The following is a 27,074-nucleotide window of genomic DNA, read 5'->3' as shown; positions in this document are numbered from 1 at the left end:
CACACACACACACACACACACACACACACACACACACACAGGAATGCAGACTGCATATATAAAATAAATGGCTAAAACAAGATTTTAAAAATCTTCCCGATGATCGTTCACATTTAAAAGCCTGCCCATGCTGTTTGAGGTAAACAATGTTCTTAGCCCTACTGTATAAAACAGAAGATCATTATTTGCATCGTTGCATCTGAAGAGGAAAATAATCTGATTCGAAATGTGGGCTGTGCACAAAATATTAGACACCCTTGTTCTGAGGAAACCACTTAGTAATGTCCCATTTGTTTTTGGGAGACATTAAATGTTGTAATATTGTAATATTGTCATTTGACATGAACACATTAAACATCACATCATAAACCAGTTAATCCCTTCAGTTACAGAGCACACATTAAAAAGATCCTGTAACACCATGATCTTTATGCAGAATCTGCAATATTTACATTTAAGCAACACATGATTTTTTTTTAAAATGGTACTGATAGTAAAAATCCAGCAATTCATGTATGATGAGTCATTCCCAAACACCTGTGTGGACAAGCTTGTGGTAGTAATAGTAGTAACAGTAGGAGGGGTCAAGTCATCACTGACAACATTTCACCTCTCTCCTGATTTGTCCACAACTGTTGTCCCTCATGATTGACGTCCATGTGAACCAATCCGATTTCTTCTTCACGTCCCTTAGCAGTGTCATCTTTCTTGATACCAAGTCAACCTGTTGACGGGCACAAACAGAGAGAAAAAGGACAAACTTAGAATGCTGTGTAACACTTAACTTGACGCTGGCGTCATATGCATGTCATAACAGTGTCATAAAAGTGTCAAAACCGTATCATGACCAATGAATTCACATGCATAAACACAGGTGGTCAGAATGAAGACCCTTTGTGGGATACTGGCCATTTTAATGGGGGACATGGTTTGTTATTTTATAAAAAGCACCATAACGTATTCCACAAATCATCCCAAAAGCTATGCCATGTTACTGCCATGTTATAAGGCGCCTGCTGATGTTGCAAAACTTTTTGGGATGAAAATAGCAGTACATTAAGGCCAGGCTCAAACTACACGACTCCCGATTGTGTGTCCGATTTTGACGTCGGAGTACGCCGCACACATGAAGAGAATCGCAGCTGTCAATCTCATCCCTGATCACAACCACTGAGACAATGCCAGATGTTCTATTTCCAGTCGCAAATATCAAACAGTGTTTGATTTCTACGATTTGCGATCAGCGACTCTTTGAGCTGCCAAAGTTCTATCTTAGAACGTCGGCCACAACGAGGAAATCTTGCCCGACAATCGCTTGCGGTGGTCCTGGGGGGTAACGTTCCACCGATTGTGGTTCAGCCAGGAATCGGGCCGATAGTCGTGTAGTTTGAGCCAGGCTTAAGAGTTTTAAAATTGTTTTTAACAAACCATGCCGCCATTATAATGGCCAGGATCTCGGGATGGGCTGAATAAAAAATGCTGCATCATTGGATGGCGACAAGTCATGGGTAGTGTGAACAATACAATTGCATATGGCAGCAATCAGCTTATGTTACTGCTGCTTTCGGAGTCATGATTTCAAGGGTGCAGAAGGAGCCAAGTAAAGCTAGCCAAGCATGGCTGTATTTTTTATCATTACAGTGTTGGTATAAATTATTCTTATGGGATTTGGGGTGTGCTGTATACGGTGTGTATGTGTATGGGCATTAATATGTCTGTGAATAGATCTTTGAGGAGTGCCGTCATGTTCTGTGTTGCTGCCGATGTGTGCGTTTTTGTTATTGAATGTTTGTTTGTGAGTGTTTGTAAGTGTATTATAATATAAAGCAACATTTAAAAAAATAAAAAAAGACAAAAAAAACCAATACAACTGCCAATAGAAATTGGCAGATATTCTCAGATGAATGTACCTGAGGCCGCGTCAGTTGCTGGCTTTTCTTCCTCTTCTTTCTGTGGTGTTGTGGAGGGCGACCCCCCATCCTCAGCACTGGATGATGGCTCCGTTTCTTTATCATTGAAAGAAAAAGGGATAAACAAAATACAGATTACAAACAAGACAAGACACGTCTAAATTCAGCTTTGACTGGTCTTGGAATGGCTGTGTAGATAGCAGTTTGGGTGGAGAGAGAATGTAGTTTTGTAAACCAGACGACCTCGCCTCTTGGCAGAAAATATTTTTTGCTTGGCGAGTTACTTTCCTTGTTATGGTCTGGCTTGCCAGACCCGAGAGCAGGGTTGTAGTACTCAAGTCCGGACTCAAGTCCGGACTCAAGTCCGTTTTTCTATTGACTTGGACTTGTCTCGGACTTGCTAATAGTTGGACTCAAAGTCGGACACTGGTCTTGCCAAATTATTAGGCTTTTGGACTCACCTGAGTCTGTCTTTATTTTGTTTAGATTAGAACACTGTCCATCATAGATTCTAAAGTGGAGCTTGAAATCCAATAACAAACAAGTTTGTCCTCACATCCATGGCATACACTGTAGGTTACCTTCAACTACTCACATTACTGACATTCATCCTTTTCATTGTTTAACATTGACTGACATGTGACTTGCACTTGAATTGGACTCTAATCTTTTTGGACTCTGTCTTGTCTTGGACTCGAACCTCTTTGGACTCTACAACTATGATTATGACTTTGACTATCTTGGACCTGACTACAGCCCTGCCAGAGAGATCGGCACTCTTACCCTTAGCTTCGGGTTCTTGCGTGGCTGGCTCCGTGGCAGCCTCTTCTTCCCTGGGTGGTGTGGTAGACTCATCCTTCTGTGTGAATGATTCCGTGAGTGACGCTTCAAACGACACTTCAGGCTGCTGCTCCACCACCTCTTCATTCACAGGGCCATCTAGAGTCACCACACAAAAAACACGTCTTTTAAAAATGAAGTTCATCTCACGTGTTGTCTAAATCGAGTTTTAGTGATGCCCCGTGTGAAGCGAGACAGTAGCTGTGTTACCATGGACAACAGGTACCCCCGTTTAACCAAAAGGAAAAGCGAAAGTGAAAGCCCGAAACAGAAAAGCTGCCCAATCAGACAAGAAATGTACAAATTGATATGAACACCTCCGAATGATAAAGTTTTAGTGGACAAATTTCGGTCTGTTTTTAGTATTTGGTCATGTTTAAATGCTTTCAGGTTGGACAATGGCATGGCCAGAACCAGCTAATGATAGGGTGCCAATCGTTCCACACCTTCTTGCGTTAGCGTTTAAGCGAGAAAGTCTGCTCCTCATGGCTGTAGGAGTAACTATGGATCAGTTTATATTATAGGGGTGTAAATAATAATCGATAATAGAAGTGGAAAAGTAATTGGGAAAAAAATCGAATCGTATCGTGTGGCATTCCTATGTCTCGAAAAAAATCTAATTGCTGCTTTAAGAAATCGTTATCGAATCGTATCGTCATGGAGGTCGATTTACACCCCTATTAGATCACGATGTTTCAGTGAGAGGAAATAAACCTGTCCATGTCAACATAGCTACTAATATCTCAAACCAAGCAATCCAGGAAGAGCAACTCAGGTGCAGCTAACAAGCCTGTGTTGTCAATATACCTGTAGCTAGCCGTCTGCATTGACTACTGCTACTGCATATGTTCTCCTCATGCCCTACTGTGAACGTGTTTGTGTGGTTTAGACGAGAGGGTGGGGTGGGGTGCGGGTGGGTGGTGGTGGGGGGTGTGGGGGTTGTGAAAGGGTCCTCAAGGTTCCAGCCGATCACCGTGGCAAGTGAGGTGACTCGTGTTTTTACAGTCACAAAACTCACCTCAGCACGGTGCTACAAACGGGCCGATTTTTGCTTTACATTCTCATCTGAAGATTTTCGGCTTTCAGATGTTTTTTTTACATTTCCTGCTCACACCTGAAGATCTGAAGGTTCTGAGGGATTTTTTCATTTTTTCACAGGTGAAGGTCAGGTCAAGGTGAAGTGGAGTTGAAGGTCAAGATTGAAGGTCAAGAAGATTGAAGGTGAAGGGAGGGTCAAGGGTCAAGGTCGAGATTAAGGTCAGCATGTACCTGTACCTGTGTGTGCTGGTGAGTCCTGTGCCTTGATCAGCTCCTGACTGGTGTTAGTGGCCTCTGAGCTGAGGCTGTGGTTGAGGCTGCCGCTACTTGTGTTGGCTGCTGTGGTGGCTGCAGTGGCTGTGTCATGGGCCCCCCTGAGGGGGCTCTCCTCCAGGCTGGCGCGGGGCGAGAGCATCTCCATCTCCTCGCCCCAGTCAGTGACGGGCTGGTGGAAATCCAGAGGAGAGAAGGGGCTGAGCGGCTTACCCCCCTCTGGAGACGCCTCCTGCTCCTGGGCCTCTGGCGGAGGGATGCGGACCCGCGGCGTGCGCTTCTCTTTGGGGCTGGACGTGGCTGGCGGCTGGCGTGGAGTCGCTGGGGTCTCCTCCTCCTCCTCATCTTCGCCGTCGTCCGTGGAACCATCGTCGTCGTCGTCATCACCATCATCTCCATCTCCGTCGCTGGCGTCCTCCCATTCGTCCTCCTCTTCCTCCTCCGTGCCACCGGGCTCTGATGATCTCGTCGTGGGTGGCGCTGCAGGGGTCACGGTTACGCTTGCGGTGGTGGCTGCTGGTGGTGGGGGTGGTGTTGCGGCAGCAGCTGCTGAGGAGGTGGGCTCTGGGGCTGGCTTCTCCACCACCACCTTCACCTGCTGAGGGGGAGAGACATTACATTTAGGGCTGGGACTCGATTACATTTTTTAATCGCATTAATCTATAGGTTTTGGAATTAATTAATCGAATTTTAATTGTATTTAAATATCTGACTTGAGAACAGTGAAAAATATTTTTTTTTCACATGGATTTTGAATAATTACAATACAAATAACCGTAATCTAAAAACATTACTCATTTTTAAAAGAAGAGAGAGCAGGCTGTTCACCATCAGGCGTAATACTGCCCTCCACTGGTCTAATCCAGAACTATGTAGCTATATTACACTGCAATTCATTTTTTAAATCACATTAATTAATTAATTGAATCATGTGATTAATTAATCAAAATTAGCCTATATTAAATTACATGTGCTTTTATTGCTTTTTATTGCATGCCTTGTGCTTCTATTGCTTTTATGCCTTCATTTCATGTAGTTTGGTTCTATCTTACTTTACTGTGCAGCAAATTGAATTGCTTTTATGTATGAAATGCACTGTACAAATAAAATGGTCTTGCATTGCCTAACATTACACTTTGTTTTTTTTAATCCAAAGCGACTTACTCTTATCTACAGTACAGGTTATTGGTTACAGTTCCTGGAGCAGTGTGTGGTGGAGAGTGGTAAGGGTGGGATTCTAGAAGGTAGAGAATGCGCCCACACATCAGTGGCACAGGTGCTGGACAAAATAAAGTAACTGAAGTAAATTGTAGAAGTCCGCAACACGACGTTTCGGACCTTCGTCCGTTTTCAAGTGCAACCTGGTCGTGCAAATAAATCACTGGGAGCATTAACAGTGTTGCGGACTTCTATCATGTACTTCAAGGGTGGGATTCTAACCTGCAATCCTCTGATCTAAAGCACCTCTCCTTACCCACAAGAACACGACTGCTCCTGACATGGAGGAGGTCCATTCAATTCCACATAACAGCTTTTGAATAGTACTAGGAATGCAAATGGGTCAATGGCATTTTTCTTGGGTTCAGACGTCAGGTGGTACAACCACATCTAATGTCCATAAATTAATTAGTAATTTAGCATTAATGCGCTGCAATGAATACGCTTGACACAAAATACAACTAAAAACCCTGTCAAGTCAAGAGTCACCTGTTTCTTCTTCTTTGGTTCCTCTTTAGGTGTTTTTTCTTCTTTTCTAAGCGGTGGGAATTCACTCTCCTCCTGTTGCCCCTTCTCCTCATCGTCGTCCGTCTTCCAGCGATTGTCATGCATGCTGAGGGAGTCAGGAGCAAACAGGTCAGTTTGGGTCACGCTAGCAACACTAGTCACGCTAGCTCCTTCCCAGGAGCAAACAGGTCAGTTTGGGTCACGCTAGCAACGCTAGTCACGCTAGCTCCTTCCCAGGAGCAAACAGGTCAGTTTGGGTCACGCTAGCCAGAGTGACATTTTCCAGCAGCAAACAGGACAGTTTGGGTCACGTGGGTTCGCCAGGGGTTCGTTTCTCGATAGCGTCTTTGCTAACATCGTTAGTCCTTCGTAAAGCCTGCTGCCCACTGGGCAATACGGTCACCGCATCAGCGGAGTGGTAGCCACCTAGTGGACACCGTATTACTTCAGAAAAACTCCCGCAAGCAAGGTCTAGTAGTGGCTGGTTTAAACATGGCGGATGGAGCAGAAAATGCCTCCAAACTTCTTTATTTGAACACAAAAAACGCTTCGTTTCACTTTTTTGTAGTGTGTTACTGATAAAGATCATGTGTGAAAAGTATTGGTGTGTTTGGTGATGAATTTAGTTTTCGTAATTTCGAATCAAATCATAAATGCTTGTTTTCTTGTGTATCTAGTGTGGGTTATATAATGTTAAAGTTTGAACATCATCGCCGTTTTTAAAGGCCAACTTCCGATAAAACTCAGTTTTACTCACTCCTTTCGAAGATCGGACGGTCACCCCAAGTTAAACTCACTTGCAAGGCTCTCATAGCGGTGCGTCAACTCTCCTGGCTGTGTTTCCCGGTGTTTCCCAATTTACATAAATAATGCAGAGAAACGAGTGAATCAGGAAAGCCTTTCTGTGTTTCGTCGCGTCGAAAGAAGGCGTTGCCCACAAAGGTTTATATCGACCCATTTATCTTAAAACATGTCGAGTAATTTTTTTCTGCTTGTTTTCAAAACAAGCAACGTCTGGTGGCCCGAAACATAGCTTAGCTTAGCTATCAGCTGGTTGCTACTCTCAGGTACACACACAGCACAAAGCCTCATACATAAAGCCTGCTCACTCCGGTTGCTCCGTGCCTGCAGCACGGGGTCGCTGTCGAAAGAGCACAGCCCTGAATGGAGCCTGCACGCCTCCGTTGGCGCCCCTATAGTGCAGTACCACCCGGGGAAGTGGCGACTCTGTTTCCCATTACATTCTCTCCAAGAACTGGAGGACTGAGCCAATCAGAGACGCGTTTCTTTGAGAGCAGGAGGAGTGAGCCAATCAGAGACGCATTTCCACGAGAAACACGGAACACTCTCTCGTTTCTCCACAAGCCACCTTGCCAGCTTGCAAAAACGTCTTGAAACAAAGCAACCAGAACGTTTTTTAAAACAGGACCAACGCGTAACACATTCAATAGCAATTGGGAACACGGCAATATTAATTAAATGACGTTGAGAGGCCATCTTTAACAGCTTAAAACGGCGTAATTTTGATATCTATCTATTCATTTTTGTGAAGATCCGCGGGAAATCCTAAAGTGTTTATCATCATCATAGCAACAGCTCTCTTAACCGCACGGTCAGGCACGGAATTTTCCGGACGAGTTGAAATATTTGAACGTATGCGGAGGCTCTCGGATGCAGACTTTCTTCCGCACCGGACTGTACGGAATGCGGTTCTCCATAGACAATGAATGGTAAACGGTCAAACCGGATTCGTATTACCGCATGTAGTGTGCAGGGGCCTTTAGAGCGACTCACCTCTCTCTCGACAGCGACGCTCACTACTAAATCCAAGGGAACGGTAAGACGGTCTTTAGACGGTCTTAAGACAGTTAGCGACGCTAACCACAGTGCTACGCTAGCCACAGTGACGCTTCCCAGAGGGTTGTTACCAGGGGTGTAAATAATAATCGAAATGGATCGATGCATCAATCCTACGGCCGGCGATTTAATCGAATCGCATCGTATCGTGGGGCATTCTTAAGTATCGAAAATAATTGAATCGATGGCCCCTGTCAAATGCCCAAGCTCGATAACATAATAGAAGTGGAAAAGTAATTGTAAAAAATCGAATCGAATCGCATCGTAGGGAGTTCTTAAGTATCGAATATAATCAAATCCCTGCAAATCGATACCGTATTGTATCGTCATGGAGGCTGTGATTTACACCTCTAGTTACCAGTATGTGGTTAGGTGTGACACAGCATAAGATTGCACTTTATTTGACAGTCCCTGTACAGTTTAACATCACATGTAAACATCTGCATGAAAACATTATGTCCTTGTACTGTACCATAGGATTAGCGCATACTCTGTAAATAGTACATTGTATTGTACTGTATACAAAAGTGTTGACATGTAAAATAAATTTTAAAACACTGTGAAAAAATAATACCCACAGCTTAGTCATCTCAAAGTGAGAAGTAAAACTTCTATTAAATGGGACTACATGAATTTTCATGCATTGAATCCACGACGCTCCTCTACTGCTAGATTTACAAATCACTCAGAGTTAACATTCTCATGTAAGTGACCAAACCTGGGGTCATCTAATAGAAGAGCCTGGAGAGAAAATAAGGAATCCAGGCCCTTCGATTAGATGATCTACCTCTTAAAGGGACACTGTTAGGGCTTTCAGGCCGACCAGAACGGAGCTGGAGTCGGTGCCCGCACCAGTTACGTTCAGCACTTAAGTGTTTATCTGCGAACCGCGCGTGTTCATACCGAGCTCTGAACTTTTCCCGCACGTGACTGCGTTACCCGGATGAACCTGCTGACGGGCACGCTGTCGTCACGGTTCGCAAGGAAGAAAAACCTAGTATTTCGCGGTGCGCATTGCGAACCAACCGGTTCGCGAACGCAAATATCTGTGACGTGAACACGACGGCTGGTTCGCGATTGGGTGCGGGAACGGGCTCCAGCGCGGTTCTCAGTCGGCCTGAAAGCGCTATGTGTGAGATTTTTAGTTGTTTATTTCCAGAATTCATGCTGACCATTCACTAATGTTACCTTTTTCATGAATACTTACCACCAGCATCAAATTCTAAGTATTCATTATGACTAGAAAAATTGCACTTTTCATACATGAAAAGGGGATCTTCTCCATGGTCCGCCATTTTAAATTTCCAAAAATAGCCATTTTTAGCTGCAAAAATGACTGTACTTGGACCATATTAGAAAATATTTGTTTATTACTTTGTTAACTTTCATGTAAACATCAAATTTGGCAATAGGCAGCCCAGTTTCAATGAGCAGCATAGTTGCAGTACCTTTTTTGACCATTTCCTGCACAGTGTCCCTTTAACTTAACCTGGTTTTTAATCCTGAACCAGCTTCTTAGTATAGGCCCCAGGTTTCTAGAACAGGTGAGTAGTGACGAGTAACAGTGCAGGGGTACATTTCTCAAAAGCGTAGTTGCTAACTAGGGTAGCTACTTTGTCGGCTGCAATGCAATTTCCCATTGGCAACTACTGAAGTTGCTAACTGCTAACAACTACGGTTTCCAGAAGTGCACCCCTAGTGTTCGTCCTTACCTGTAGTTCTTGTCCTGGCCTCGGCTCCGCCTCTGTCCTCTGCCCCCGCGGCCTCCGTCCCTTGGAGACGGGGTGCCCATGAAGTCCCCGAACTTTGGTGGCCTGGGCGCTCGTTTGCCGTCATCTGAAAACACATACGAACGCATTTTCATAAATGTATACAAATACAAAGGTGAAGAGAGAGAAAAAAAAACACTATACAATACCACACAATATGAAGCCATACAATACAAAAAAGTGTCTCTTCTAATCCACTGAATGTGGTCTTTGTAGTAATTATGAGGCATGGCGAAATGATTTGTGTAGAGCAGGGAGGTTGGCTTTGTTAAGGAACAGAATTGGTTCAGTAAAGAAAAAAACACGCACATCCATCGCAAAAATACTCTGGGTGCAGGACCAGCAAAGTCACATGAGCATTGAAAATAAAGTCCGCACACTAGGCTCCCGTGCTGACTTTATTTTTAATTTTCATGAGACAGAATTTGGTCAAGTAGCTGCTTTCTGTGAAAAGTTCCATGTGCCATTTCTCTAATAATCTCTCACCCCCTCTTCTGTTGCCCTGTCTTGGAGTCAGGTCACCTCCGTCACCTCCATCACCACCACCACCACCACCACCACCACCACCTTCTGGGTCCTCCTTAAACCTGTACCAGGGAAAATAAAAACACATGAAAGGGGATGATGAATAACAAGCTGAAGACAATCTATCAAAGCAATCAATGCATAAATCCCATTTTTGGAAATAAGCTCATATATTACACATCCCTTTCAGATAAATAATTGAGTTTAACCTTTCGCTTGTACTTTCAACCGTTGTCTAAGTACGGCAGTGCAAACTTAACCTCCAAGCTAGCAGTTAACATTGACTCCTCTGAGACCAGTTAGCTGCCAGCTGGTCTCATAGGAGTCAATGTTAACTGCTAGCATGGAGGTAAAATTTGCACTGCCATACTCAGAGAATGATTGAAAGTACAGGAGAAAGGTAAATCTCAATTATTTAACTCAAGGGGAGGTGTAATATGAGCTCATTTCCAAAAATGGGACAGTATCACTTTAAAGGCAACACTAAGACGATTTCGACTTAGGTGAAGCGAACAATGTTGGAAAGAAAATTTATTTAAACTACAGAGATGGTTTACTTGCTACTACCTAATGTGATTATAGCCTGTGTTGGGCAGCAAAGCAAATTCAGATTTGATTTTCACTCTGTAAAAGTGTATGAACCACACACACCACCTAACAAACACTCACATAGTGTCGGTCTTCTCAGCGTCCCACTCTCGTCTCCACTGGCCGGTGGCGTTGCGGTGGCGTGCCAGACGCTCCTCGTCTATCTGCTCCCTCTCCTTCTTCCAGCGCAGGTACTCGGCGCGCTCCCGGCCCGTCATGGACAGAGTCATGTCCATCGAGCCGCCTCCTCGGCCTCCTCCTGACCCCCGGTGGCTCTGTGGAGGGGGGGCGGGGAGACATTGGAGCAATCACAAACAAGTCCGACAGGCGGACAAAGATGCGTCCGTCTATGCACTGCCGCCTTGTGGACACAGGAGGGCATTTCCTTCTCAACGCCCCCCTAGGGCTCCCCAACGACCCCTTGGGGGCTGTAGCACCTCCATTGAGAAACACTAATTTAACTTATAAAGGACATCCATCTCTGATCATTTAACTTATCACCACGAATTAAATATTAAGACCGAGGGGGTGGAATAAGGTTCAAATTTTACCATCCACTCTCTTTCTCTCTCTGCTCCGGTCTTGACACTGTCGAAGTCCAGGCCTCCCCAGTTGCGGACGTGGCGGCGGCTGCCCTCTTTGCGATCCATGTCGGGCACGGGGCCACTGCGACGCGGGTCATCTAGGAAGTTTCTGAAGGGGGTCTTCTCACCGTCAGCCTAAAAAAGATTTTAAAAGGAACCTCTCAAATATAACATGTTTTTGTGTTTCTCTTTTACAACTTTTTGTGTCTTTATTGAAGATAGCACAGTTGCCAGTACACTCGCCTCCAAAAGAGTTGTCGCCTATCCATCTCTTTGGAATAACAGCTAATAACCTGACTTTCAATTAATCACTTGGCTTCAGAAGTCACTCATATGAAAGCTACAACCCTCCCGAAGGAAAATGTATGTACAAAAAAAAAATTTCATGCACCAAAGAAAGATTGACCCTTTATTGAACACAGACAGGGCAGATTTTCACATGACAAAAGTTTTGTCGCCTATCGAACATAATGTGAAAATGAGCAGATAAGTCACTTCAAAACACTTCAAATACGCAGATCGGGTGTCATACTTAATCACTGAATCACTCTCACCTCTCCAGAAAATCAACTTTGGCCTTAGGTGTATGTTTAGGGTCATTGTAATCATGGAAAGCAACACAATGAAAATCAATGGAGTTCAATGAGAGATGGTGACATATTCGCTATTCGTAGAGCAATACATGTTTAACTTCATGATTTAATCAATGATAAAAGCCCTCAAACACCAGCAGCATGCATGCAGCTCCTCATAAGAGCTGTATCCGTACCATGTTTCACTTTATGCACCATTTCTCTTTTTTCATATTCTTCATCTCCAACACCATATAGTTTTGATGCTATCAGTTCTAAAATGGTTGATCTTGGGATCTTGACTTCAGAGTATGAGTCCCATTAGCCTTCATTTTTGTCAGAATTAGGCCCGACATACTCTTGGCTGGCTTTTTTGAGACAGGACAGTGGGAGAGACTTCTTTGGTGTTAAAGGTGAAGAATTTGGAAAAAATACATGGTGCCTAAAGTCAAACATGGGAAGGATACAGCTCTTATGTGGAGCTGCATGCATGCTGCTGGTGTGTGAGGGCTTTTATCATTGATTACATCATGAAGTTAAAAATGTATTGCTCTACGAATAGCAAATATGTCACCATCTCTCATTGAACTCCATTGATTTTCATTGTGTTGCTTTCCATGATTACAATGACCCTAAACATACACCTAAGGCCAAATTTGATTTTCTGGAGAGGTGTGAGTGAATCAGTAATTAAGTATGACAGCCGATCTGCGTATTTGAAGTGTTTTGAAGTGACTTATCTGCTCATTTTCACATTATGTTCTCTAGGCGACAAAACTTTTGTCATGTGAAAATCTGCCCTGTCTGTGTTCAATAAAGGGTCAATCTTTCTTTGGTGCATGAAATTTATTTTTGTACATACATTTTCATTCGGGAGGGTTGTAGCTTTCATATGACTGACTTCTGAAGCCAAGTGATTAATTGAAAGTCAGGTTATTAGCTGTTATTCCAAACAGATGGATAGGCGACAACTCTTTTGGAGGCGAGTGTATGACAGGGAGAGAGTGGGGAGGGCTGGGACGTGACTCAGGCCGGATTCGAACCCGAGTCCCCATGGCTTGGCATTCTTGCCTGATTATCATGACTTTCAAATTATTGGCATTCATGCTTTGTTCATTCAGATCATCCTCTTTTGCTGTTGATATTCTCATCCGAAGCATATGTAGTTTGGGCATTTTATAAATGTTTTTCGGTTATTTTTAAAAATGAAATCAAACCTTTTGTCCTCTTTCGTACTCTGCGATCTGCTCCATCTCCTCGTTCATCTTGGCGATGTTCTGCCTCCTCTTCTCCTCCCACTCCTACCATGACACACAGGAACAGGATAGAGATCTCCATCAGCTACAATATACAGTGCCCTCCATAATTATTGGCAACCCTGGTTGAGATGTGTTAAAAGCCTTAAAATAAATTCAGTGTTTATTGCAGAAGAATACTGTCACACTGAAAATTGTAGGAAAATGTAGCCTTCAACTCAAATGAATTGTAAGAAAATAAAAAAATCCCTGACTGAAAAAAAAATATTTTTCATTAAATCACCTGTTCCACAATTATTGGCACCCTTAACAATTCCCAGGAAATAAATATAATTGAAGCATTTCTGTCATTTCTACAGTAGTTTACAAAGTTTACCAGAGTATGTAGGAACATTTAATTAGTAATTCATCACTTCCTGTTTCCCTGGGGTATAAATATGACGTGACACCGAGGCCATTTCTCTTATCCACTCTTAAACATGGGAAAGACAAAGGAACACAGCATACAAGTGAGGCAGATGTGCGTCGACCTTCACAGGTCAGGCAGAGGCTACAAGAAGATTGCCACTCAACTGCAGCTGCCCATATCCACTGTGAGAGGAATAATTAAGAAGTTCAAAACAACTGGAACAGTGGTAAACAAGCCTGGACGAGGACCCAAGTTTATTTTGCCACCACGCACAGTGAGGAGGATGGTAAGAGAAATCAAAAGATCCCCAAAGCTCACTGTTACAGAATTACAACAAATGGTAGCATCCTGGGGTCACAAAGTCTCCAAATCAACCATCAGGCGCTGTCTACACGCCAACAAGCTGTTTGGGAGGCATGCACGGAGAAAACCTTTCCTCACTCACAATCATAAACGCAAGCGTCTGGAGTTCGCCAAGCGGTATTGGGGCTTCAACTGGGACCGTGTGCTTTGGTCAGATGAGACCAAGATTGAGCTTTTTGGCAACAAACACTCTAAGTGGGTCTGGCGTACCACGAAAGATGCGTATGCTGAAAAGCACATCATACCCACTGTGAAGTATGGGGGTGGGTCAGTGATGCTGTGGGGCTGTTTCGCTTCCAAAGGCCCTGGGAACCTTGTTAGGGTGCATGGCATCATGAATGCTTTGAAATACCAGGACATTTTAAATCAAAATCTGTTGCCCTCTGCCCGAAAGCTGAAGCTGGGTCGTCACTGGGTCTTTCAGCAAGACAATGACCCTAAACATATGGCCAAATCTACACAAAAATGGTTCACCAGACACAAAATCAAGCTCCTCCCATGGCCATCTCAGTCCCCTGACCTCAACCCCATTGAGAACCTGTGGGGTGAGCTGAATAGGAGAGTACAGAGGAGAGGACCCAGGTCTCTGGATGATTTAGAGAGATTCTGCAAAGAGGAATGGCTGAAGATCCCTCTTTCTGTCTTTTCCCATCTTGTGAAACATTATAGGAGAAGATTAGGTGCTGTTTTGTTGGCAAAAGGGGGTTGTACAAAATATTAACACCAGGGGTGCTAATAATTGTGACACACATTATTTGATGTCAAATAATTATTTCTTTATGTGGGATTTTTTCCCCACTGAATAAATGCACTTGTATTGAAGGTTGGATTTTTCTCTTTTTTTCCATTAAGGTCCCATATTATTTAGAAAAAAAATAAAATAATTGGAAGCTAAAAAACACATCTCAACCATAATTATGGAGGGCACTGTATATACAAATATAATACAGGTATAGGTGCCCAACGCGTTCCGCCTGCCTGATCCGTTCCCTAATGACTTTCACGTTTTAAATGTTTATTTTGCAGCCGCCAGAACATTAACACAAAGAGAGATGTTACATATTAATATTATACCTTTACTTTATATGGTTGTTTCACATCAAATGCCGTTTGTTGCTGTAAATAACGTGATATTTTGCTCTGAATATTTAGTTGGTTAGCTGACCAGTTGGTGACCTTATTTAGCGTTTCTGTGGCGGTTCTGTTATTATATAACACTTTATACTGTTCTGTATTATTATAACACTATATACTACTTTAACCCATTGATGCCTGAAGCACCTACAAAAAACGCCTGCTGAATGCTTAAGCCCTTTTTGGGAAATTTGCATAAAAACATGAAATAAGTTGCATTTTAAGCCCCAAGATCCTCATCTCCCAACAAGAATATGTTCATTCAGCTGTAACGTACCAACATTTTTATTTTTAAAAAACTAAAATCTCAAGAGTCTGAAGGCAGCGTATACAGCTCCAGGCCTTTTTATTAGAATAGCATGAAAAAGTTGATTTATTTCCATAATTCCATCAATAATGTTAAACTGTCATGGATTGTAGATTCATGGCCCAGTTTTTTAACTATTCCAATCATTAATTTTTTTCTTTTTATATACGTTGGCCTTCCAGCTCAAAAAACCCATGAATTGGGGAATTCGCATTATTAGAATATTGTTATAAAATCACATTTTTCTTCATCAAAATTCGGGTCACATTAAATCAGTTGAAATTTGGTACTTTCTACATAACATGCAATGGTCAATATTTGGTTAGGACATTCTCTGTCTTCATAATGGCCATGATGCGTTTAACATTGAAGTCAATGGCAAAAACAGTGCATGGGAGTTATGGAAGCCCAGATATCCTTGATGCTTTGCTGTCAGCTGTTCTTGTTTGCTGACCTGGTGCCCCACACTTCACTCTTCACTCTTCAATCTTCAATATACCCTGTATATTTCCATGCCACGTTTTGGTGTTAACTCACCAGTTTAATTCTAACTGACCAGAAATAAAACCCCATTCATTTTCTCCAGGCACCAAAGGTCAAACAACATATAGCCTAATACGAGTCATTAGGCTAAAATGGGTTAATGAACATCAACGGATGACAAGGCCATACCCAAATTATCCTGTAGGTGGGGGTAAAACAACATCTCTGCTGACAGTCTTGAGACCATGTGAAATGTGTGTATGTACCACAAGGCTTGCCATGCCAAAGGCTGAACGTGACACCAAGTGTTCTGGTACCTACGAACCAACTTAGCTGAGATGTGATGGATGCAAATATTACAAACCTTAGATTTCCTGTCCGAGCCACCCTCTCCTCCTCCTCCACCATCACCACCTCCTCGTCCGCCTCCCCCTCTGCCTCTCCTTCCGCCTCCTCCTCCGCGTGGTGTACGCCCCCCTCGAGCAGGCCTCTCTCCACCCTCCTCATCCCTTGGTGACCTCTCCAGGTTGGGATCAGCGTGTCTGGGCTCCCTTTCTCTCCGATCTCCTCGTGGACCATCTCGACCTCCTCCACCATCTCTCCCCCCTCCTCCTCCTCCATCTCGCCCCCCTCCTCCTCGTCCTCCCCTGGGCGTCCACACTCCTCCTCGGGGCCCCTGCGGTCTGTGGTGGCCGTCTCCCCTCTCAGGTCGGTGGTGTGCGTCTCCCCTCTCTGGCCTCTGATGAGCGTCACCTTCCTCTGGGGGGCCGTGCTGCTGGCCTGCTGACTTCCTGTCGTTGACCACGCGGTTCTCCTGCGGAGGACAGAGTAGAGTTGCTACATCAGTGGTATACAATCTTTTCTCTCCTTTTTCAACGATATTTTTAAGGGCTTTTGCCTTTACTTCAGATAGGACAGTGAAGAGCGACAGGAAGCGAATGTGGAGAGCGACGGGGTAGGGATGGCAAGTGACCCAGGCCAGATTCGAACCCTGGGTGCAACCCTTGGGCATGCGCGCCCAAATGTTGGGGGGCTTAGCACACTGCGCCACAGCCCCTACCCCTATCCTTTTTCTACGAGGGCCAAATTATGTAGTGCAAATGAAGCTGAGGGCCAAACCAATCGCCTGACAGTATGGCCACAGATAGCATACATTTGTCCCAACCTCATGGCGGGCAAAATGCTTGCCATGCCCGGGCCGGATCTGGCCCACGGGCCGCCATTTGGAGACCACTGTGCTACATAATCTCGACCAGCCTGAGTCATGATCTCCCAATAGCTACGTTTTTTTTTCCATTAACTCTTTTTGCGCAGAGCCTCTGTTATAACCTAATTGTCACCAAATTTGTAATGACCAAGTCATTACAAGTCATTGTTACTTCAAGCTGGCTGTAACGTCACAGCAATGTCGTTGTGATGTAATTAAGTCCATGTTAGAAAAAGAGTGGCTGGTGAGCACGTCTGCAGTGCACGAAGAGTCAGTCTACTATATTAAGTGCAATAATTAAGACACAAGACTGTATTGGCAAACATTATCATCATGAATGAACTAGGTCATCACAAATTCTATTTTTCAACCAACTGCACATATTAAATTGATCAGATTCACTCGCCTGCTGCCTCATACAAACCGGAACTGGAACCGCCGAAACCTCTTCGCACGAGATGGAAGGCACTTAAACAGATCTGGCGCTCGTCTCCTCGCGACCAACCTAGAGCTGACCCTCGAAGCCCATCGGTCCTTGGATTGACTAACAGGTGTTTCAAATCCAAAGCACTACACCAATTTAGACACTGCGTGCCCAACAGAGAGTACCCCACTAGCTATCCACGCTGTCACTACCCGTAGGAAAGCTCGCAGATATAGACCCTCTGGTTATGTACACAACAACCTAATTACGATTGCACCTGAACGCATAAACAATAGCTCTACTACTTTGAATGTTAATGCTGCATTACTTAACGTGCAGTCCTTGACCAACAAAAGCTTCGTAGTAAACCAGCTGGTCTCGGACAAAAACATAAGCTTTATGTTCCTTACCGAAACATGGCTTAAAGACGACGGGGCTGCTACTTTTATTGAGGCTTGCCCTTCCGATTACAAATTCCTTCACGCCCCGAGACCAAAGAAACGAGGCGGAGGCGTAGCCATACTTTTCTCCAACAAATTTAATTGTACTAAGATGAATCTGGGCTCTTTCTCTTCATTTGAATACATGGCAATGAGGGTCCAAGCAAACCTCAAACTGATCATTATTGTTCTGTACCGTCCACCGAAATTCTCTTCGTCATTTCTATCTGATTTCTCCACCTTCATGTCGGACGTACTTACTAACTATGACAAAGCAATAATTGCTGGCGACTTTAATATCCACGTAAATAAATCAGATGACGCAATAGCCAAGTCTTTCTTAGACACATTAAATGGATTCGGTCTCGTCCAGAATGTTACAGAACAGCCTACCCATCGAAAAGGCAACACACTTGACCTTGTTATTTCACATGCACTTGATATCAACAATATATCGGTCACGGACGTCGGCCTCTCCGACCACCACTGTGTGTTTTTTGATTTTGACATTTCAACACAAATTGGCACACCCAACAATGTCATTCACAGACGACGCATTAATGTCTCTGCTGAGCTTAAGATTTCAGACCTCATCAAATCAGGTGACCTACTAAATGGTCACTGCACACCTGATGAAATGGTTGATAGCTTCAACAACAACTTAAGAGGAATTCTAGATAACATAGCTCCAATTAGAACGACGACAAGAACCAGAGCTAGGTATTCACCTTGGATGAATGACTCACTTAGAGCCTTAAAAAGAAAATGCAGAGTAACCGAGCGTCTTTGGAGGAAAACTAAATTAGAAGTCCACAGACAATCCCTTAGGGATGAGATCTCCTCCTACAATAATGCGGTACGCTCAGAGAGAAAAGCATATTTTTCCAAAATCATAACAGACAACCAGCATAATGCGAAAGTTCTTTTTTCCACTATTGACCACCTGCTTAATCCAACACATAGCAATAACAACCTAAATGCAGCATCACATGCCAAGTGCGAGGAATTTGCTAGATTTTTTAATAAAAAGATTGCCGACATTAGAGAAGGCATCCAAGGTGGAAACGCAGCAACCTCTGTCGCCCACTCAGGCGATACACCGAGGGGAGGGTTAAACCCCCCTAGGAGACCTGAGAGCTTCCAAAAGTTTTGTCCAATTACAGAGGACGACCTCTGTAAAATAGTCAGGGAAAGTAAGCAGTCTACCTGCAGCCTTGACGCGATCCCCACATATCTGCTAAAAAACATACTTGGTTGCTTAGCAGCACCTTTACTGCAAATTGTTAACACCTCTATGCTTACAGGCATTTTTCCAAGCTCATTCAAAACAGCCATGGTAAAGCCACTCCTAAAAAAGACAAATTTAGATCAGAATTCTTTAAACAACTACAGACCTATATCAAACCTCCCCTTTATAAGCAAGGTACTAGAAAAAGTTGTATTTAAACAGCTTAATCAACATCTGGCTGGGAATGATATCTTGGAAAAATTCCAATCAGGCTTTAGAGCCAACCATAGCACCGAAACAGCACTAACCAAAATAATAAGTGATCTTAGGCTCAACACTGCCGCAAACAAAGTTTCAGCACTTATCCTCCTCGACCTTAGTGCCGCCTTTGACACGATAGACCACAACATACTAATTGACCGCCTTGAATCTTGGGTAGGCTTGTCCGGTCACGTCTTAGAGTGGTTCAAAACATATATTACAGGAAGACAGTTTTTTGTCACCATCGGAGAATACGTCTCCAACAAGTATGATGTGCCTTTTGGAGTTGCTCAGGGTAGTTGCTTGGGCCCTCTCCTCTTCTCTCTCTATATGTTGCCCCTGGGCTCCATCATCAGAGAGCACAATGTTGATTTTCATAGCTATGCCGATGACACTCAACTATATATCTCTGTCGAGCCTAGCCAAACCACTGCCATTCATGCCTTGACTAAATGCATGTCTGCCATTACAGATTGGATGAACAGTAACTTCCTAAAATTAAATGAAGATAAAACTGAAGTGTTGCTCATTGGGCCTAAGAAAAAACGTGCAAAACTCCACTCAAGCCTAGGTGACCTAAGCATACACATTAAAGATAAGGTTACTAGCCTAGGTGTGGTCATAGACTCGGATTTGAGCTTTGAGCCTCACATCAACAAGATAACAAAATCTGCTTTTTTCCATCTTAGAAATGTCAACAAAGTGCGCGGCTTGGCCCCCCGACAAGACGCTGAGAAACTTATTCATGCCTTTGTCACCAGTAGGATAGACTACTGCAATGCTCTCTTCTCTGGTCTCCCCAAAAAATTAATTGACAAATTGCAACTCATTCAAAATTCTGCGGCAAGAATCCTAACAAGAACCAGAATGAGAGAGCACATCTCTCCTGTCTTGGCAGACCTGCACTGGTTACCTGTTTCATACAGAATCGACTTTAAGATTCTGCTCACAGTATTTAAAGCATTAAATGGACTTGCCCCTAGCTATATCTCAGACATGCTCTCTTTTTATGCCCCTGCTCGAGCTCTCAGGTCCACTGATGCCAAGCTGCTAAGGACCCCCACCCCCCCGCAGAAGAAGATCGGCGACGCCGCGTTTGCCTGCTATGCGCCCAAGAGATGGAACGCCCTCCCCATCGAGATCCGATCAGCCACCTCCGTCGACTCCTTTAAGAAGCAGCTGAAGACCCACCTCTTCATCCTTGCCAACTCCTAGCTGCCAAGGCGTCATAGTGTCCCAGCCGCCGCAGCGCCCTTACTACTCGCAATCCAGCCCTGGCAGGGGGCTCCCCTAGGTGGCCGCTGGTCTCTGCCTGAGGTTTCTTCCTGACTACAGGGGGTCTTTTTTCTCAGACCTCACTGAGCTTTTTTTTTCCCCTCACAAACTATGAATCAAGCGAAAGGGAGTTTTTCCTCACCCCTGATGCCACCAGGGGCCGCACCTGAGCGCCCAATCTCTGTGTGACTATCTATGACTTATGATAGGCCCAGCCACTATGGACCTTACACATCTAAGAATCCTGGTCCTAACCTACGTTGACCTTATGACTCTACATTCTCTGTCTATCTCTTCTTCCTCTGCCTTCCTGCTTTTTCTGCCTCTCCTCTATACCTCTCCTTTTAAATCTATCTCTAACAATGTTTTTTCCCATTTGTTAAGCACTTTGAGTTACATGCCTTGTATGACACAGTGCTATACAAATACAATTATTATTATTATTATTATTATTATTATTAATATATTACTATCATGAAATGGGCCTAACCTGTGTGTCTATGAGGGCTTTCTGAGCACATTTGGTTCTGATGAAAGCATCACGACCAGGTGAACAGGAGGACTGATTAGTGACTTGGTGCACAGCCCCACCTACTGGTATATTGTCATTAATGCACTCTTTTAGAGCTCCTTGATGCACTCTTTTAGAGCATTTTTGGGGTGTTTGTCTTTACTTTGATTAGATGGTGAGGAGATACAGGAAAGCAGAGAGAGAGAGAGAGAGAGAGAGAGAGAGAGAGAGAGAGAGAGAGAGAGAGAGAGAGAGAGAGATAGAGAGAGTGTGTATGAGTGTGAGTGAGCGAGCGAGCGAGTGAGTGAGGGAAGTTAGGAAATGACCCAGGCCAGATTCAAAACTGGGTCCCCATGACCGATGTGCGTGTGTACCAGCACCCCTCCTATTCACACTCCTACCATCAGGGAGAAGTTACCACAGCGTCTCATGCGATACCACACACGTTAGGGACGGTACCTACCAGCAAGCCAACCCGCCACTTGAATATACACTGGCACTTTAAAGGTACTCCACTACTTTGTACAATGTAACTGTTTTCTGTACAACCAATGTGCTTTTCAATGTTTTAGTATGTCATTCCCTGTTTCTTTTATGTGCCCCCTTGGTTTTATTTCCTTTAGCTATGTGTTGTGTGGTTGTATTGTCGGACGTGTGGGCTCACCAAAGTACATTTCTGGCAACTGTATTTTTACACTGTTGATATGGCTAATACTTGAACTTGAACTTGACTTGTGTATTAGTGCGCTGCGCACACAGCCCCTCCATAAATGTACTCTCAAACAAAACAACACAGCTGTGAGACATACTGTCCTGTGTATGTATGCATATAGTATGTGATTGTTGGTATGGCTGCATGGTTTATTGTGTGAGTAAGAGCTTATGTTGTCTGTGTATAGTATCTGTGTTGGAGTGTGCACGTATGAGTAGAAGTGTGCGTGTATGTTGAGAGTGGGCCTATGTGTTTATGACAGTATTTGTTTCTGAATGTATATTGCATTTGATGTCCTTATGTTATGTCTTTGTGTACATTATTGTGTATGTTTTGTCTTCATGTTTGGCTGTACACTTGTCTGATGGTGGTGGAAACAAATTTCCCCTTGGGGACAATAAAGGCAATCTAATCTAATCTAATCTATACGTACCGATCCAGGGTTGGAGAGGTCTACGGTGATGGTGAAGTCCTTCTCAGCCTTGGGCCAGTCGTCTTGCTCGTGAGGGCGGTTCCTGGGGAAGTCCCGCTCACCCTTGGGCCAATCGTCTTGCTCGTGAGGGCGGTTCCTGTCACCCTTGGGCCAATCGTCTTGCTCGTGAGGGCGGTTCCTCCGGGGAGTCGTCCGGGGAATCACCACGGCGATACCCTCATCCTCTGCCTTCTTCTTATCCTCCTCGATTTCCTGTCGAGACGCCAAGAAATAATTAAAGGTAGAGGAAGGGGTAGGGTTGTGTCTGTGGGTAGTCAAGAAACTTCAGGTGCTCATCTGTGTCCAGAGGAATACATGTAGTGAACAGAGACAGGGTCCAAGGCACTCTGAAGTGAAGTTAAAAGTCCTTTATTTTTCTGAGTGGGACTTTTAACTTCACTTCAGAGCACTTGATATTTTTCACCACGTGGACCCAGCAGTGTGCTTGCGTACCCGTAGTGGTAACATGTACCCCTGGCTGGAAACCACTGGCCTAGATGAATGCAAGTTTTCAGAGAGGTTGTGTGTGTTCGTGGCACTAACCTGATACCTCTTGACCAGAGCCTCGTTCTTCTTGCGGAGGGCTTCAATCCGTCTGTCCAGCTCCGCATCCTTCTCCTCCTTGCTCTTTATCTCAACCGCAGCAGACTGTCCAATGCAAAGCAAAACACAGACACACAAAAAGCAAAGTCAAAGTCTCATTGTCATGTGATAAACCAAAGCATACAGTGCACGCAAAAAGCATAACGGGGCAGCCCCAAAAAAAGAAAAAAAGAAAACAGCACCAAGGGAGTAGTGCAGGGGAGCGATACTAAAGAGAGCAGATTAGAGTAAAATGATTCAAGCCCATACATTTCCTGAATCCCTGTGATGTCATGTGAACGCCTCTAGGATACCTGAGACTAGGGCCGTGTCTCAGATGCCGCACTTGTGCACTTCGGGCACTGTTTTTCAGTGCCTAGGGCGCTCACGCTGAAATTTTTTAGTTGAGCCAGTGCACTGAAAGTGCCAGGATGATCCCCTAACAATGGTGGAAAAATGCAGTGCTTGAATGATGGACACTGCACGCACTAAACGGCGGCCATGTTGACAATGACACGGAGGAAATGTGGCATTCAGTTCAGTAGAAGAGTTTGGTTAACAGTCTCCTAATTCTGTAAGTAATGCTGATGGGACACCAACCTTTTCATGCAAATCAAAGTCTTGTATGCCCCTTTGGGGTGAAGGACATGGAAATACAAGCACCAGACGCTGTGCATTGTAAACAGTAGCCAACTCATATTTTGGCGAGCTAATGCCATGCTCAGCCGTCACTTCCAGCGAGGGCACAGTGCATAGTGCTCAAATTTTTACACGACACTATGCACTAAAGACCTCAGTGCACTGTGTGCACTGTGCACTGACTGTCAGTGCACTGAGAAAAGTGTGTCATTTGAGACATAGCCTAGGAGACCTTTAAAGGCTTTAGGTTGAGAATAAATGGAGTTCCCTTGGCCCTTTAGATGGCGGTAGCGCACATCTCATGCAGGCCGTCACCAAATGCCACAGAAAGAGAAGAAGGAGGGGACAACGGCTCCTTAGGAGACCAAACTGGAGCACACACCTTTGCATTGGGTGGGCAGAGTTTGAATCCTCTTTCTCTAATCTACTCTCTTTGGTGACAACTTGGGCACATGGTGGCTCAATGATGGTAGCCAGTCCCCCAACCCACCTGGTGCAGTCAGGAAACCAACCAGCCGCTCTCAGTCTACATGCCCAATTCATTGCCTTGACCTGAATTGTGCTCCTGTACAGTGACCATTTAAAAAACGGGATCTTCAGAGCTTGAAATCTGTAGTATGTGACTCTCTCTGAACTCATACACCATCAATGAGACAGCAATGAGAAAAAAATGCTTGACTGCTGATGTGGGTAAGCATACCGCACGATTAACTTTTCTCAGATTTAACTGGAGGGTTCATCAAGTGCAGAGGTGAATGCAACCAATGGCTCAATGGTTAGAGTGCTGGCCTTTAAATCAGAGGGTTGCAAGTTCAAATCCCCATGGCTGAAGTGTCCTTGAGCAAGGCACCTATCCCCACATTGCTCCAGAGCCTGTAACCAATACCCTGCTCCTAAATAACTAAGTTGCTTTGGATAAAAAGTGCTAGCTAAGTGCAATGTAATGCAACAGAAGTGGGTGCAAAGGATTGTGTTGGAGGTGAATAGTGGATTGGCCATTTCAGTGGATTGGGCTTTATTTTGCCTAGGTTGCAGGGTAGCCGTGATCCACCCAAATTCATTCCATCAGGTTGTCCCTAAATGTGCACATGGGTAATTCAAATTTCTCTGTTTCCCCTTTAATATCGGTGGCGCCAGATTCGGGGGAAAATGCATTTCTGGTGTTCTGGTGTTCTGCCTGGTCAAAAAGGCATACCAAGTGTCATTGAAATACATGCCGGCCGGCCAAAAAGTGTCCTATTTGACATGCAACTACACTGATCAAAAGACAATGTTCAGTGTTTGCTCAGGCATAATAATTTCATACATAAGCAATTAGGAGAGGAGCAACGTGCAGATTTTCACTTAGTTTACAGGTCAAATTTTCTCATGGGAAATTTCGCCTTTGTTATTCTGTGTACACCAGTAAAACACCAGTAAAATGTCCGTAGCCTGGCTGGCAATTTCAAGCCCATCAGCACACATGTAACTTAGCTCAGGGATATGGCAGTGTATTGAAACATTGAATGCATTATTTGGATTGTTTTCTCTCTGTGTGCGTGCGTGCGTCACTACTATTTGGTCGTACTTTTGAAAACCGAGCGTCGTGCCAAGCCAAGCCATAGGCCTCCTACCACAGTACACTGGAACCTACTGTCAGAACCTGGTAAACAAACTCACCATGGATAACAGCCCGTGTGGACCAGCCGTGCGTTTCCTTGCAGTCTTCTGGTTTCGCTATGGACGTCTGGAAGAGAATGCGCACATGACCTCAGAGTGCAACAGAGTAATCATTACGCACGGTGACGTAATTTGATCGAGCTGATAAATCCGTTACAACAGTGTTGACATGACGTGACTCACATGACCCTGGCGATTAGAAGTTTAACAGGGTTTCGGTTTAAGTGCCACAAACAACTAATTAAATATTCACCACCCTGCTGCTATTGGCGTTCATGCGCAAAGTGAACACAGGCACACCGTCATCTCTCAGATGACTTGCGCAGCCTCCTATTGCAGGAGGAGGATTCGGAAGCCCATATGAACACCCAGCAAGCCTTGAACTCACAAAAGCAAAACAAAGCAAAAAGTACAGTATTTTGCTACGACGTTTGGGCACATTCGATAGCCCACAGCTGTGGCTGACTTGCATCAGGCTAATAGCATACTGCAACCAGCCAGCGTGTGAAGCTAATCCTCCCCTCAAATTGGCTCGATGTCTTCTGCGAGACAGATTAGCCTATCTAGGAGGAAGACTGAGGCTAAAAAACAACAGAAACATGCCCTAGAAATGCATACCACACACCTGAGTTCCTAGAGGAACGCCAAGATAACATATCTTAATGTTAAGAAGACACACTTTACTTGCTCGGGGGTTCACGAGCCAGTAATGGTGAACCGAAACGGCAATTACTGTATCGCTGGTCTACAATTTTATCCAGTTGCACGTTATTGAGTAATCATACAGCAGGAAATGTGCAACTTGCCACATTCTTACCTTTATAGAGAGTAACGTCCGCTACGCAACAACGTTACAAAGTATCGATTTCTTTGCTGTGGAACTCAAACACACAGCCGTGTTCCACGGCTCAATCAACTTGGTTACTTTGTTTCACTTCCGGGTGATGGTCTTCTTCTCTGTGAGTGGTGTTACTCTGGTTGCTCTTTCAAAGAAATACTGCCACCCACTGTGTGAAGGCCGTGGTTGTAAAGCACTGTTCAAGCGAAGAATATTTTGGCCCCACTAAGGGCCTTTCAATTCCGACATAAAAACTAAATTGAAAAAGCACATACATTTAAACTATTCGTTTTATAATTGTTATCAGGCTCTTGCATTTAGTCCCTCATTTCCTTTCTATCTAAAAATGATCAATCGATCAAAGTAGCCTAGCTAACACATTTTCATATTTATTCCTTATTCAATGTGCTTGAAAGAGAAAGAAATATGGGTAGTAGTACTACCTAATGTAATGTAAATAATTACAATTATAGGTGATTTCAACACTGCAAGCCTCCTCACTTGGTTGTCACTTGACACCAGTGGTGTAGTCTACTTTTTTATGGTGGGTATATAGTATATTTGAGATTTTTTTGAAGTGGGTATACTGTATATATTTGTGCCATTCAAAACAATGGATCAATCAATTTTAAGTGGGTATACTGAAATCCCTGAAATTTAGAAGTGGGTATACTCCGTATACCCGCGTTCTACGTAGACTACACCACTGCTTGACACCTCTACATGTTTACCTTTATGGCCCCTCCTTGCATCACAGTGTGCAGGAAAGTGTTCACTGCTCCAGTCCTGGCTACACGTGTTGCACTCGACAGAGGAGAGGCCTCCTCTGGGACTTGACGATCGTCACTGTGGTCTGATCTGGAGCCTTGTCTTGGGCAGGGGCGGATTAAGATGGCCTGGGGCCCCTAGGCTACTGGTTGCTGTGGGGCCCCGCGGAAGGTAGGCTAAATGTTGAGACAAATGTACGTGGACAGTGTCATAATAACGACCTAGGAATTAAGGATAACACGTCTACGAACTCTACTCCACACGTCAGATGCATTTTTCAAAATGGCATCTTATCATAATTCTGCATTTTTTTTTCACTTTTGGCCAATCAGCGCCCCCCTGGCAGGTGTCGGCCCCTAGGCTGCAGCCATATCTAGCCTGTGCATTAATCTGACTCTGGTCTTAGGTCAGCCTGCTCCACAGAG

At 44.3% G+C, this 27,074-nt stretch overlaps 1 protein-coding gene across 5 annotated transcripts; it reads right to left on the bottom strand.

Moving 5' to 3' along the window:
• On the bottom strand, positions 1 to 25,978 carry ccdc9 (coiled-coil domain containing 9). 5 transcript variants are annotated; one of them, XM_063205832.1, is made up of 15 exons: positions 25,861 to 25,978; positions 25,044 to 25,110; positions 22,707 to 22,811; positions 22,125 to 22,376; positions 15,998 to 16,447; positions 12,899 to 12,982; positions 11,077 to 11,244; positions 10,607 to 10,800; positions 9,899 to 9,999; positions 9,356 to 9,479; positions 5,769 to 5,892; positions 4,020 to 4,659; positions 2,694 to 2,849; positions 1,911 to 2,006; positions 1 to 724 (listed from the first exon to the last, which is right to left on the bottom strand). In XM_063205832.1, the coding sequence occupies exons 2-15, from the start codon at positions 25,044 to 25,046 to the stop codon at positions 720 to 722; spliced, it is 2,502 nt and encodes an 833-aa protein (XP_063061902.1). In that variant the 5' UTR covers positions 25,047 to 25,110; positions 25,861 to 25,978; the 3' UTR covers positions 1 to 719. The 5 variants fall into 5 exon arrangements, 4 of the variants coding, with proteins under 4 accessions (XP_063061902.1, XP_063061904.1, XP_063061905.1 ...); XM_063205834.1 differs by having other exon boundaries at positions 4,026 to 4,659; XM_063205835.1 differs by having other exon boundaries at positions 4,275 to 4,659.
• Between the last annotated feature and the right edge of the window lie 1,096 nt (positions 25,979 to 27,074).

Source organism: Engraulis encrasicolus, chromosome 8 (genome assembly GCF_034702125.1).
Source record: "Engraulis encrasicolus isolate BLACKSEA-1 chromosome 8, IST_EnEncr_1.0, whole genome shotgun sequence".
NCBI lineage: Eukaryota > Metazoa > Chordata > Actinopteri > Clupeiformes > Engraulidae > Engraulis > Engraulis encrasicolus.
The sequence above is the reverse complement of the archived record's forward strand: the minus strand, read 5'-3'. Positions and strand labels throughout refer to the sequence as shown.